The sequence below is a fragment of the Corvus hawaiiensis genome, chromosome 2 (genome assembly GCF_020740725.1).
Source record: "Corvus hawaiiensis isolate bCorHaw1 chromosome 2, bCorHaw1.pri.cur, whole genome shotgun sequence".
Lineage (NCBI taxonomy): Eukaryota > Metazoa > Chordata > Aves > Passeriformes > Corvidae > Corvus > Corvus hawaiiensis.
In genome coordinates, this window is record NC_063214.1 from 28309742 (window position 1) to 28323396 (window position 13655).

General features: G+C 44.4%; 1 protein-coding gene across 2 annotated transcripts; it reads right to left on the minus strand.

The window, feature by feature from the left end:
* Nucleotides 1–213: 213 nt before the first annotated feature.
* On the minus strand, nucleotides 214–13628 carry QTRT2 (queuine tRNA-ribosyltransferase accessory subunit 2). Of its 2 annotated transcripts, none has more exons than XM_048293955.1 (8): nucleotides 13345–13628; nucleotides 12281–12336; nucleotides 10965–11041; nucleotides 8075–8284; nucleotides 6938–7137; nucleotides 4202–4353; nucleotides 2596–2713; nucleotides 214–1534 (listed from the first exon to the last, which is right to left on the minus strand). In XM_048293955.1, exons 1-8 carry the CDS (start codon nucleotides 13539–13541, stop codon nucleotides 1273–1275), a joined length of 1272 nt encoding a protein of 423 aa, XP_048149912.1. In that variant the 5' UTR covers nucleotides 13542–13628; the 3' UTR covers nucleotides 214–1272. The 2 variants fall into 2 exon arrangements, with proteins under 2 accessions (XP_048149912.1, XP_048149911.1); XM_048293954.1 differs by having other exon boundaries at nucleotides 2596–2716.
* Between the last annotated feature and the right edge of the window lie 27 nt (nucleotides 13629–13655).

Below are 13655 nucleotides of genomic sequence, written 5' to 3' on the forward strand. Positions count from 1 at the left end.
AGTTCCTGTGGGGAGAGGGACAGGCAGCTGCCTTCAACACTTCCAAGTCGATTATGACATTCTTTCAAAGCAAATTATTTGGAACTCTGCTCCATGATAAGATCCTACTCCTAGATAATGTCCTCCATCAGGCTGCTAGGTCAAGTTTTCAGGAGACATCTTGATTCCAAGCTCTCTCGTACACCACCTCTGTCACACATTGAGGAGCCAGCGTAACAAATAATAAATTTCTTTTATTGTTGCTTTGTAATATAAAATTATTAAATCCATGATTCCACAGTAAGGGCCAGTAAAAAACCCCAACTGAGTAACAGGAATGTGACATAACTAAGTCATATTTTAAAAAAAAGGAGACAAAATAATGTTTTCTAAAAGCCCTTTCCTATGACACATCCCTTCCACAGCTCTACCTCACAGGGACAGTTGTGTAGTCTGCTCTGTGACCAGTGCTACGGTGGCTGGAAAGAACAGTACAGACATTGTCACCCATGTGCTAACACGGGAGTGAAATCTGGAAAAGGCACACAGAGTTTAAAAAAATCTCTACAGCAGGACATGGATTAAACACTTTCTTTTCTCTCTGGCTCTAATGTCACTGAATGGGACTCCTGAGGCAGCAGTGTTCAAGGCCAGGCCGAGATGGAGGGCTTCTTCCAGGCCAAAGAACATCCTGCACTGCAGGTGGCCTGAGAGAGGAGTAAACACATAGTCCCTTGTGCCACTGGACACAGCAGCACTTCCAGTTAGTTCTTTCCAAGGACACAGATGCTGGCAATGGCTACAAGGTCAGCGGGTTAGACTGAGGTGAGTTTTCTGACCAAGGAGATACGTGATGAGACACTAAGACACCACTAGGTTTTTCTAGAAAACTCATTACTGTCGGGTATGGAACAAGAGTCCCAAACAGCTGCTGAGCCTCCAGGCAGCTGGATTAATTTTAAGTATATGCCCTACTTTATCCTCAATCACAAGTTCAGTAACTCTGTCCTTGCACATGGGAAACCAACAGCGAGTACCTGAAAACAAAGTTATCCATACTGGTCTTACTGGTGAACTGTCCAGGCTCTTCCATCCACCAAGAATGCACTAAGCCAGCTAACCAAAAGAGATGTTTGAAAAATGTCCCTCCCCACCAGGAAGTGAGATCTTCTTCAAGCATCTCCTTCAGGTCCCTCCAGGAAGGAAAAAAGGCATTTTCCTACTGACAGGTCCAGGTGATACCGTGCCACTGGAGGAGGATGCAGCCTGCAACCTCCTCTGTCCTCTCTGAAGTCATTGGCTCAGCGTCGCATTTGCTGGGCCTTGCAGCGCCTGCCTGAAGACAAGCTTCTTGAGTTGGTCCAGTTTACTGTCCCTTAAGGCATCCTGAATGGCACTGAAGAAACCAAAGTAGTGCTGGAAGTTGTGCATCATGAGCAGGACACCAGCCAACAGTTCATTGGTCACCAGGAGGTGATGGACGTAGGCACGAGTGTGCCTCTGACAGCAGTAACAGCTGCATCCTTCCAGCAAAGGACCAAAATCATTGTGGTATCTAAGGAAGAAGCAATGTTGGGTAACATCAGAGGTAAGACACATTCAAGCAACAAAGAGTACTTAGTTACCACCTGGCCTTTTACTGGGACCTGAGCATTGAAGCCCTGAGGTCCTTAATTCAGATTTGGTGACAACTCAGACCAGCACCACTGGCACAAAGGACTTCAAATATCAGAGACGGTTTGGGTTGGAAGGGACCTTAAAGATCATGCAGTTCCCATACCCTGCCATGGTGTGGAACCATGGCTGCTGAAAGACCCAGGTCTCCTCATGCCAGAACTCACTTCAGAGCCAAAAGGCCACACATTTAAGTCAGAATAACTCTGACTACATCACAGCTAACAGCAGAGAGAGGCCTTATCTGTGCCTTCCCTGGCAGAAAAGCAGCAGTGCAAGACAGCTATCACATAGTTTATGAAGGAGAAAGCCACCAAAACCACAGATTAACTAATCCCACTATTCACAAAACAGTATTCCCCTCTTCTGTGAGATGCACCATTTCACAAAGTGGAGAGAATAAAGCAACACAACTGTCTACTCAGACAGTCTGGAAGTACCTGTGGCAAAGAGAAGGAAGGACAAGTGGTAACAATGGCCAAAGTTTTTGTGAAGTATCCAGAAATGGCAGAACTGATCTGCAGCTGCCCAAACTGAGTCAGACAGCAGAGGGTCTCCATAGTTTAAATACAATCTAGTATCTCAAGATGACCCAAGTTAGATGTGGAAGACCAAAGTGATTCCAAGACCACCCTTGTGAACCTACGGTCTTTCAGCTGAGACATAATTATGACCACAAAATGTTTGCTGGATAAATGATCAGAAAACCCCTGGTTCTAGGTCAAGCAAAAGACAGTGCTTTCAGAGATAGGCTGTTGCCTGATAACAAGCCAGAATGCTTGTCCAACACTCTCCACTCAATGTCCAAAGTACTCTCTTCAACAGCTTCATGCTTTACAAAGTCTCTCATCCAGCTGCTGACCAGCTGCAAATAAATACAAAGGAGAAAAGCATCATATTTAGTGATACAGCTGCAGGTACCCTCCTCACTAACTCACATACTTTTTGTCTTTCAGAAATATCTCAAATGGTGTCATTTCTGGGTCAGCTTCAGAGACTTCATCCTGGTCTTCTTGAGCACCATTCTTCTCCAGGTCCTGGGCCCAATTTTGTGTTAAAACTGCTTAAATTAAAAAGACAACAGCCTTAGAACAGAGAGAAAGGGCAGAGCAAGGGTAGCAACCTTGGAGTAGATATTTCTGCTAGTCTCTTGCCAAATGAAAACTCCTGCTGCAAGTTTCCACCTCTTTCTTCTAGAAACCAGGCATTTTACTTTAATTGCCTTAAGTTAGTTAACATAAATACACTTTTAGATGATTAAAACAGCAAGAGACAAGTGAAAACTAATCAACTGAAACTAATCAAAAGTTAGAGCTGAAACAACAGTATAACTTTTTGCTGCTCTATTGAGCTGAATTCTTTATAAAACATCAAAAGTATTTTGTCTGAACTGCATGCTGAATAGAATGCAATCACCTGAACAAATGGATTTTATTGAGACTTTGTTAGAGTCGACAGGCAACTCATCTGCATTCAATCATTCTACTTCCCATACTGTGATCAGACTCAGGGATTTAGATGCCTCTTGTTTTTTTTAAAAAAAAAAACCTGGAATCAAAAGAGGCTGGTAGCACTAATTCAGAAGAGGGAGGTTCCACATCTGCCTTTTCAGCAGCTATCTGAAAAATAAAGAACCATCTCATAATTTTGTAGGTTTTCATTTTTAAGTTTGCTCTTAAGGAGAAGGAGATGTATCTGGAAATACCATATTACTGTTTGCATAATCCATGCCTATTGTGTTTAAAACAGACACAGGCCAAAACTACTGCCATTACCCAGACCTTTATAATTTAAGAATAAAGTGAGACAAGATAAACAACAACAAACAAAGAGAAGGGTTAAAAATAAAGCAGCAAGCACAAAGAAACAAGATGTTCTGTTCTATTCAGCTGGCTCTGAATTATCCAGGCATGAAAAGCCACCAGGTTCTACCCAAGAGTAAAAATGTAAAATGTTTCCCTGTATCAAAAATACTTAATAGGCCAAAACAAAACAGCTGCTTGAAACACATTTGCTAGGTGCTTTAATGAGTGATACACATTTCCCTCTCACAGTGTAATGAGTTATGAACAGAGCATTTTGGTTTTGATACAAACCCATGAATGCAAGGACAGAGAGAAAAACTGCCCAAATAAACTGGAAACTTCTGACAGCTAGAAAAAATAACTTCAAAATATATTATTACAACAGACACATATTCAGTTAATTCTACAGATCGCTTAATAGGTCCAGCCTTCACTGCTAATGGTAACAGAAAATTTGCCAATGGTGTCAAATTAAAACCCCTCTGTTCAGGAGGTGTTTCAGAAATATTTAGTCATCATATTTTGGCTAATGAGACATTCAGAGGCCTCAAGTTTTACTCAACAGATTTCACACCAAAGTACTCCACCTTAAAAAGAACACTTGGTAGTGGAATCCCAGTTTTTCCAGTGGTCACTGCACTTATTTCAGGAACAAAGCCCTCAAATACAGATTGCTCCCAAGTATGAATTATGCTTGCCACAATGTAAAATGTAAAAGCTGTAAGTACCATCAAAAAGCCTACCTGTTGCTTCAGGGTCTGGATGGCAGTCATAACTGAAAACCAAGGCACAGCCTCTCTCAGTCACTTGGAAGGGAAAGAAGCTCTCAAAAATGTCCACTCCCCTTTCAATGCACTCAAGCACCTCATCTGGTCTGCCTACACCATGAATGATTCTGCAGGAGACACACAAGAAGACAAATCTACAATACTCTGAGGAGAAGCAAGCAGGTACCTGAAGGAAAAGACCTCCAGGTCATGTGCAGCATGTGTAGCTTATCTCTGGAACTGCTAATCAGAAGGTCAGGGGGCACAACAGTCATCACTCAGAATTCCACGTGCTTCCATTTCCCCACCTCCAACCTATCCACTACATAGCTGGATTTCATTTTTTTCCATTTGGAAGACAGCAATAATCCCTCATTTTCTGCAGAAAAACCCCATTCTGTTCATTGTGTTTGAAGTGATTTGTATGTGATTTCTTTCGCATGCACATAAATACAATTAGATTCAAAACATCTGTGCCATAGAACAGATATTTTCCTTAATCACATTTGTGCCCCAGTGAACTACCAATTCCCAGACACATGGACCCTTTTGCTTGTCAGCTGTTTAGAAGACAAGTCTAAAAAGAGTCTCAACAGAGACAGCAGTAGATGGCTGGTCAAAGATACAAGTCCTTCAGGTGACAGACACGTCATATTGCACTTGGAAAACTGCCCGAGGGAGAATGCACTAATGAGAAACATCATTAGAAAGAGAAAACTTCCTTGCTTTAGTCTTCCCTTCTCTTTACACTCTACTTGCTCAAATGATTTACCCAAAAACGTGGGCTGTAACATCTCCTGAGACACAGCATTAGGAGCCAGGAACAGCCTGGCTGGATTGCCATCAATGGTAATAGAGATCCTGATGGCAGCCAAATTTAGTTGGCAGCTTCACCAAGGGTGGGTGAAGTGTAAGAGAGAAGAGCAGTGCCTGCTCTCCTGCAGGTGCATAGCTGGGCTGAAAGCAGTAGAAGTTAATGTAGGGCAATGAGCTAAACAGATAATTAAGAAAACACACAGGGGCTGATAAATGAAGTCACAAGGTGCCATTTTTAGTCACTTTTCTAAGTACTCCAATTAAATTGATGAGCACAGAATAAGGATAGGAGAAGTTTACAGCATGAGTGTTTTATGTTTCAGGCTCCCGTGACAGGGAGAAAATGATATGCAAAAGTCAAAACAGTAGCTCTATATATATATGATCAAAGCTTTGTTGAAACTCATCTCTGCACAGGTAAGGACAAACATTTGTTCTTGCAAGGGTTCCTATGCTATTGGAAAGGAAAACAAATTTTATCAAGAGACTTCAGCACCTTTAGATACATGAAAGGACTCTTTATAAAGAGTACATTCATAAGATCATTTTACCATCACACAAAAAGCAGCCACTTCTTGAGTGAAGCACAGAAAGTGCTTGTCTTCCAGAGAATTTCATATTGCGGTAGAACAGGGCTGAAAAACAACTTCTCCAGTCAGAATGGCAAGGGTGATTCAGGAGCAAGGACTGCCTGAAATTCACTTGAGGTACTTCCAAGAGCCCCTGGGGCTAACCAGCTCTCTTCCTATCAAGAGGTCAGAAACAGTTGTCTTAACAAGACAAGCAAACAATTTGATAGATGAGGCAGATGCACTGGTAGCCACTGAGGTTAGATGAGCAGATTGGACTCTAATGCTCCCAGGGGATCTTTTAAGTAGCTCAACCAGACAGGATGGCAACGACACAGCAAGCCTTCTAATTGTCAGGAAAATTCAAACCCCAGGCACCACTAAGCAAGAACAAGCTGGAACACCAGGCACAGTGCTTTTGCATTTAATTTCCTTTTAAACACCATTAGGTCAGAGCAATGCTCTGCTAGCAGAGGGAAGCAGGAACACAGTGGGGCCTCTGTCATTCTCTTCAGGAAACCATGAAAAAAGCAACCAAATTATTTCTGTAGCAGTTGCTCTGGTAATAGCAATCCAGCAAGCTCAACCCAATTAAGATACCGCTACACTTCTGAACCACTAGCAAATATTAGCACACGTTTTCAACAAGTCTTTAGTTACTGTTAGTCAGTTATAAGGATCAAGAAAGCTGCCACTCCTGTCCACTCCCTGGCATGGGTCTGATGGACACACTAACAACTCAGATATGCAGTAAGCCCCACACAGTCCAAGAAGAGAATACCACTGTTCTGGGTCAGGCTGCACCACCCCAGGCAGTGCACAGGCTCAGTGCCTCAGGTATGAGGACAGAGCTGACTACCAAGATTGTGTAGCAAGCACTGGCTAGCTCTGCCAGCACCCCTCTCTGCCATCCTCCAGTTCAGACCACAGAAGCTAGAAACATGACAGTTTTACTGAGAAGTCCCTGCAAAATATCTAGGTCATAACATTCTTGTTTGAGCTGAACTTCAAGTAAACCATGGCCTCCAAGATCAAATGCAAGTAACTCTGAAGTATCCTACCTGTAACTCTTCCTAAAAATGTAAGGATGACAAATGTGGAGAACACTCAAACCCACAGCATGAGCAAAGCCTGGTGCCAGTTGCAGCTAAAAACTGAAACAAGTGATGAAGACTGCAGCCTGACAGTGGTAAAATTTATGCAGCCTGGAACACACAGAGCTGTGCAATACAGCGATTATTTCCTACAGGGAAACTGCACAGCAGCCTGTCAATGCTGCTCGTAATAGGACAGATGGATTTCTTGGGATGTTGCCCACACAACTTACCTTGGTTTATCCTCTGGCAGCTCCGCTGTGACAGAAGCTATCAGTTTCAACTTGGTTTCCTTGGCCATGGCACTTCCCTGGAAGCCATCTAGCAGAAAGCCACCCACAGGCCGCTTGGCAGTCTCCCTGGCTGATCTGAGTCTCTCTTCCAAGATATCTCCACCTTCAATTGCCCCAAACATTACACTTCCTTGTAGTTCCTGTCCCAGGAGAAAGCTACAAGTATTAGAGCATGCTCTGCCAAAGACATGAGAGACATCTCACAGCCCAGACTTCAGACGCCTGCTACTTAAGCCCCACATTCCCAGGAACTTGCCAGAACCACAGGATTTCATCTCATTTAAGACTACTCTCCACACAACACTGTGAAGTTCATGTGTAAGAAAGGAGACTAGTAGAGACAAGATTCTGCTCCTTGCCTTGACACTGACTCACTGAGAATTTTGATGCCACTCTTCCCACCTCCCTACAGAAGGCAATAACCACACACCATCTTTGCACACGGCTTTTTATGGATGCGGTCTCAGCAATAGATGTGTTAGTGCAAAATACAAAGCAGGGGCCATTATCCTGGCTGTCAGACACCAGATCTCACAAGGAACTCCCTTTCAGGAGATACAAATATCAACTCCTGTCACCTGTTTTCCCTTGTAGTGCAGACTCAGATAGTATATCTCCTTTCACCAAAAGGAAGTTTCAAAGCTGCTGGAAGAAATAAAGAATAGCACTAACTCTATCAAATCCTCCCTCACTTGGAGCCAAGGGGACTTTAGAGCAGAAAGATGGGTTTTCTCAATCTGAGTAAGAAGATTCCACTTTGCCCATGCATCTAATAATACAGCAAGTGAAAGAAATGCATCACAGACCAAAAGCAGAAAGAAAAAAACCAAAAAAGTAGTTCTTCTCAGCTGATAGAGATGAGGGGTAACCCTGGTGCAGAAGACAATTTACTAGAGGAAGGAAGGAAAACTCACTGTGCTACTGGTTATACCTCACTCTGGACTGTAAGCTGGGCATTCTCTGATACACACATGTGACCTCATTTCCTACTAAATCACATCCTGGGGCTGGTCCAGCACACAGCACAGACCAAAACACAGTTGCAGTGCTGGTGCCTCAGTACTTTGGGGACCTTACCGGTGATTTTTCTTGCAGCTGAAGGCATATATCCAAGAAGGAAAGTGACCTATCCACAGACTTCTTGGCTCTTTTTCTACCAGCTTCCCCAGAAATGGTGTCTCCATCAGAGATGCACTGGAACCAGTCTGGCTGGATGGCCCGCTGGATGTCCATGAACTTGGAAGCTGTCACTTCCATGCGCCCTGAGCTTCCCCACAGGGAGACCGTCTGTGTAAGAAGAACAGGGATGAACATCAGTTGCAAGGGATAGCAGATCTTAAGGGTGAAAAGAGAGAAGGAATTGGTCTGGTGAAACACCAGATACTGGAATGATATCTCATTAGATAAGTTGTCCTGGGGCATGGCTCAGATAATCAGCTGCACTTGGCACAATGAGTGAAAGGAGCTAAATGACTGAACTGGAATTTCTAAGATACTATGGTGAAACCATCCCACTCAACACTGACTTCTCCATGTTAGAAAATGTGAGAGAGAGCAGCTGGCCTCTCATCACACACAATTTAGTGGCAGAATTGGGGAAGGAAAAAAAAGCTTGAATTCCAACCAAACTTATGTTGCCACAAAAGTAAGCAAAGGCTTATAAAAAGCAGCAAAGGCTGCAATGGCAAATACAGCTCGCCAGTTTCCTGTACAAAATGCAAACCCAAGAAACTATTTCCTCTTCTGAGCAGTTAACTCTTGCCACACATGTGAATGTACATGTATATGTAAACCATACAGACTGGGAAGAATACAAAAGCTTGTTTAGCATTCAATCTTAGAATCCCAAGTTATTTTAGGTCCCAAATCCAGCAAGTCTAGAAGGCAGTAAAATACCCAAACCGAGCCAGTGTAAGAAATGGCAAGTGCTCATTAGGATTTCACACACAGTCCTCCCTGTCTCTTCACATGCTTCCCATCCTGCCAGCACACATGGGACCCCATCTTCCATCCGTGATACCCTCAAAAGAATTTAAAGCAAGACAAAAGCACATGGACAGATAGGTTTTATCTTACCTGAACACCTCCAGGCTAGCAGATGTCACCATTCAATTCACTAAACAGTCACATTCACAAAATGTTCACATTTTAGCCTATTTTGCAGAATCTCTAATTAACCTGTGAGCGCAGCTCAGCCATGGCTTTTGTTGTATCATTGCTAGGCTTGTGACACTGATGCTCCAAAATTTTAAAGGAGTATTCAAGTACATTAAGTACATGGCTTGAGCCCTTTGGAAGTCAGCCCATTTCATCTGCAATTCTGTTCATGCTTTTTTAAATGAGAAAGGGTTTTCAGCCATCAGAAACAGCATATAGCTTGGAGTCTCATGGGCACTTTTTGGGGCCTGAGGGTTTAAATACATTCACCTAGCCTATGCCAGACAGACAGATTAAGCAGTGCAGTTCTCATGCATACTAATTTGCAAATTGAATTTCATCAGCCGATGCAAAAAATATAAGCAGAACAATTTTTTCTTTGGTCTGGTCCCCACAAAGACCCAGAAGGATTGCACAAGTATACCGTGTGCCTGTGGTCCATCTGTCTGTCTGTCCGTCCATCCATCCATCCATCTCTCCTGATTACTTCTGGCCTTATCAGCCAATTTTACCAAATTTGAATAAAAACAGAAGTCTCCAAAGTAATAACATCTTTTGCAAGTTTCCAACTAAAAAAAAGAGCAACTCCAAAGAGAGGAGATCCAAAATTTGTATCTGCAGAATAACTGAAGCACAGCAGCTGTAGGTTGCCCTGCAGCAGCATGTTGTTCAGACAGTACCTGCTGCCTCTTATTGAGAGAGCATCAGGGAACAGGTGGTGAAGGCAGACAGAGGAAAGTTAGAGCTGTCTGAGCCAAAGGGCAGAGTGTAATCACATCCAGTTACCTTCATTCTGCTCTCCAGAGGAAAAAAAGCTGCTTTAATAAATAAAATAGCCATGCAGCTTAGAGAGCTGAGCATTATCCTCTGATTATTTAAATCCAGCCCATGCTAGACTTTCTGGCACAGAGCTTTCTGTCCCATTGCTTTCAAAAAGCTTTCGTAAGTATTTGTCAGCACAGATCCAGCTGCAGAAGGCCTTACAACAAGGTGACAAATACCTTCACCAGCTTATTTAAAAAATCCAAAGGAGTCTGAATCAAACTTCCAACACCCAGGTTCAGATTGCTGCTATCACCTCAAAGCTGCACAGTGGTGGGACAAGCTTCAGGTAATTCCTTCCCTGCAGACAGACAGGACTCACCAGCAAGGAATACACACTGATAGCTGTATGGCAGTAGTTAACCTCTGTCACTCAGTGACCTTCCACCAAATGTGGCCTTAGGACTGACTGCATCGGAGCAGGTTCCAGGAGCGACTGCTCCAGCACAAAGCTGTGTCAGGCAGCAGGCAGGGCATGGATTACACAGGGAATGTGTGTGCCTGCGGGGTGGAACAGGCAAATGTCTGCAACACTATGCACTCTTGGATTGCTGAGCCACCTTCCTGCAAAAATTCTGAAGTCTTTCCCTTTTGTGGGCTGTAGCAGGCTGTAAATACACACACAAGGGTTCAGATGTACTACTTATCAATGGCATCACCATAAGCTTGTACAGCACATATGCCAAAACACAGGTACTTTCTTTTACTGCCATTTTAACCACAACAGCATGGTAGGCCAGAGCTCTCCTTTCTACCTGAACTGCCCCTTAACTGCTCAGGAACCGTTCAGGGTGCATGCTGCCAAGTAAGAACATGGACAGCTTTATTTAGTTGAGGTATGAGCATGTAAATGATAATCCTCTTTGTGCAAAGATTTATTTTGCTAATCTTGTGGCTGTCTGAGCACACCCACACAGAAGGAGGGAGGACTGGCAGGTTTCTTTTGGGAACTTTAGCAGACCCTTTCAAGACTTTACAGCTACTGTACCTTGTTAGTGTTGTAGCCAGATGGGCAGGGAGTGACTGGGTCATGAAGGGAGCAGTAGAGCACAGCATCTGGCATACCTGAAAACAGAGAGACAGACACAGAGGAGAGCTTCATGAACCGAAGCAAAGCTAACATAAAGATGTGGCTCGTGGATCTGCAAAAGGGAACAGGGTATTGTCCCCCACACGAATACAGCCATTCTGACAAAGAAAATGTTGTTCATCTATCTCTCAGCACCAAAGAAGGCAGACTTCTTCCTCAGTTTTACCAACTGCCTGGAGGAGAGTGCAGCAGCAGGACAAATCATGAAATAATACCCTTTGGTCCTGCAGCCTACATAGCTGCTTCAGGATTTATTTATGTTTCTTCTTGATTAATACTCCACCTATTAGAATTTTCCAGACTCAACAGTTGACTCACTTGACCACTCAACTGATAACTGATACACTGGAGACACCTGACATTTGACACAATCCAAACTGAGCAACAACCCCAATCCTAGAACTTCTAAGGAAGGACAAAGAATCACAGAATGGTCTGGGTTGGAAGGGGCCTTAGAGATCATGACCCATGGGCAGGGACACCTTCCACTAGACCACACTGCTCAAAGGCTCATCCAACCTGGCCTTGAATATTTCCAGGGATGGGGCAACTTGTCTGAGTGCCTCACCACCCTCACAGAAAAGAACAGGATAGTGAGGGAACATTATCAACTACACAAATGAGAAACTCATCATCCCTGCCAGACAGGAGGTTTCAAATGTCAGAAAGCTAGACAGTATGTCTCAGTGACATACAGACATCTATCTCTTCAGAGACAGCCACTGAAATTGGTAAAGCCTCCAGGAAGTTTCAGACAAAGACATTTTTCAGTTTCTCTTGAAAGAGTAAACTGCTCCAAAGCAGTTAAAGTTTATCGAAATTTGGGTGCAAACTACCTTTAGAAAGCCAAACCGTAATATCTTTTATATAATGAAATGCATGTCCCAAATTTATATGTGCTTTTTAAAAAAATAAAAGAAACAAAACAAGTGTTGGCAACTCAATTTTTTTTTCTTGCAAAATGTGCTAGATTCCATACACAAAGAACTGTCTGTAAATTATAGAAATTACAGACACTTTGTAGCCTGATTGAAGGATTTTTGGCCATACTAGTGACAACATACTATTTTGAGTCTTCCCTAGTGGCACTTTGAGTGAGAAAATCCCTAAATGTGCAAGCCTACATCTTTCTGCTTCCTGTACTGCCTGAACATGCTCTAGTGGGATCCACCTGCCTTATCTCTCACATATACAAGCAAACACTTGTACTTTACCTATAAATTTTGCAGCTCCTTCTTTATACTCTTCCAGAACGTCCTGAATTTCTGCCCTGCAATCCAGATACAGAAACACATTAACTAAGCAGACAACTGTCTAAAGAGATTGGTGATTTCATAACTACGGCTTCTGTTTCCATACTTATGCATTGTCTGACGCTGAACTGGTATTTGCCATCCAGCTGTCAGGCAGCAAAGCAGGGACAGATGGAAGGAAATGACAGAGTCACAGAGCTCAAGAATCACAGCTCACAACCCAAGGCACTCATAATTCTGTGGCAAAAACGTAAAGCTTTTACCTGCACTGACTAGTGACCACTAACTTGATGGAGAGCACAAAGCTAGACTATGACTTTTTGGGTAGCATCACTAATGTGTTCAAGATCATTCAACAACCACACAAGCTTTATCATGTTAATCTTTACTTTCAATTGCCATTTACCTAACTAGTTTTGAGAGTTAGCTACTGCTCCAGTCTTACCTTAAATGTTTTCAGGTATGGGGTACCTACCACCTCTCTGGGCAACCTGGTCCAGTGTTTCACCACCCTCATTACAAGAGATACCCTCTTACAGTTTAAGCCAGTTATCTCTTATTTTATCCCAACAGGCTCCCTTAAAAATCTGTCACCATCTTTCTTATAATTCCTCTTTAGGTACCAGAAGGCTGGTAAAAGGTCTCCCTGGAGCCTGCCCTTCTCCAGGCTAAACACCCCCAAATCTCTCTGCCTGTTGTTATAGGAAAGATGCTGCAGCCCTCTGAGCATCTTTGTGGCCTTCCAAAGAACTTGGTCCCACAGGCCCACATCTTTTTTATGTTGGGGGCTCCAGAGCTGGATGCAGCACTCTCGGTGCGGTGCCAGCAGAGCAGAGGGGCAGAATCACCTCCCCCGCCCTGCTGCCCACCTCAGGAAGATGACTGTGAAGTCACCACGATGGGTTTGGCCTAAACACGCTAAAAATCACGCAGCCCTCCAACTCCCTTCCCCTCACCTTTCCTACCCCGCCCCTGCACCTCCCTGGCTGGGGAAGCAGGGCCCCAGGCCCGCGCGCGGTACTCACAGGGCGGGCAGGGCGAGCTGCGCCACGCCGGGCACGCCGCGCACCTCCCGCAGCGAGTCGTGGGTGAGGTGCGGCGCCGCGCCGCTCCGCGTGTACAGCAGGCAGCCCGGCAGCGCCAGCGCGCCGGCCCCGCTGCGGCCCAGCCCCGCCAGCGAGCCCAGCCGCCCGCCGCCCGCACCGAGCAGCTTCAGCCTCATCCTCGCTCCGCGGCGCCGGCGAGGGACGCGGGGAACGAGGGACACCGGGAACACGGGACGCGGCGAACACGGGCCGCGGCGAACATGGGCCGCGGCGAACACGGGCCGCCCCTT

Coding starts and splice junctions, on each gene's coding strand:
- QTRT2 (XM_048293954.1), bottom strand. CDS start 13,541: ATGAGGCTGAAGCTGCTCGGTGCGGGCGGCGGGCGGCTGGGCTCGCTG. Junction 4,354..6,937: donor CTGCCAGAGGATAAACCAAG/GTAAGTTGTGTG, acceptor TGTCTCCTGCAG/AATCATTCATGGTGTAGGCA. Junction 1,535..2,595: donor ATATTTCTGAAAGACAAAAA/GTATGTGAGTTA, acceptor CTTCTTCCTTAG/ATACCACAATGATTTTGGTC.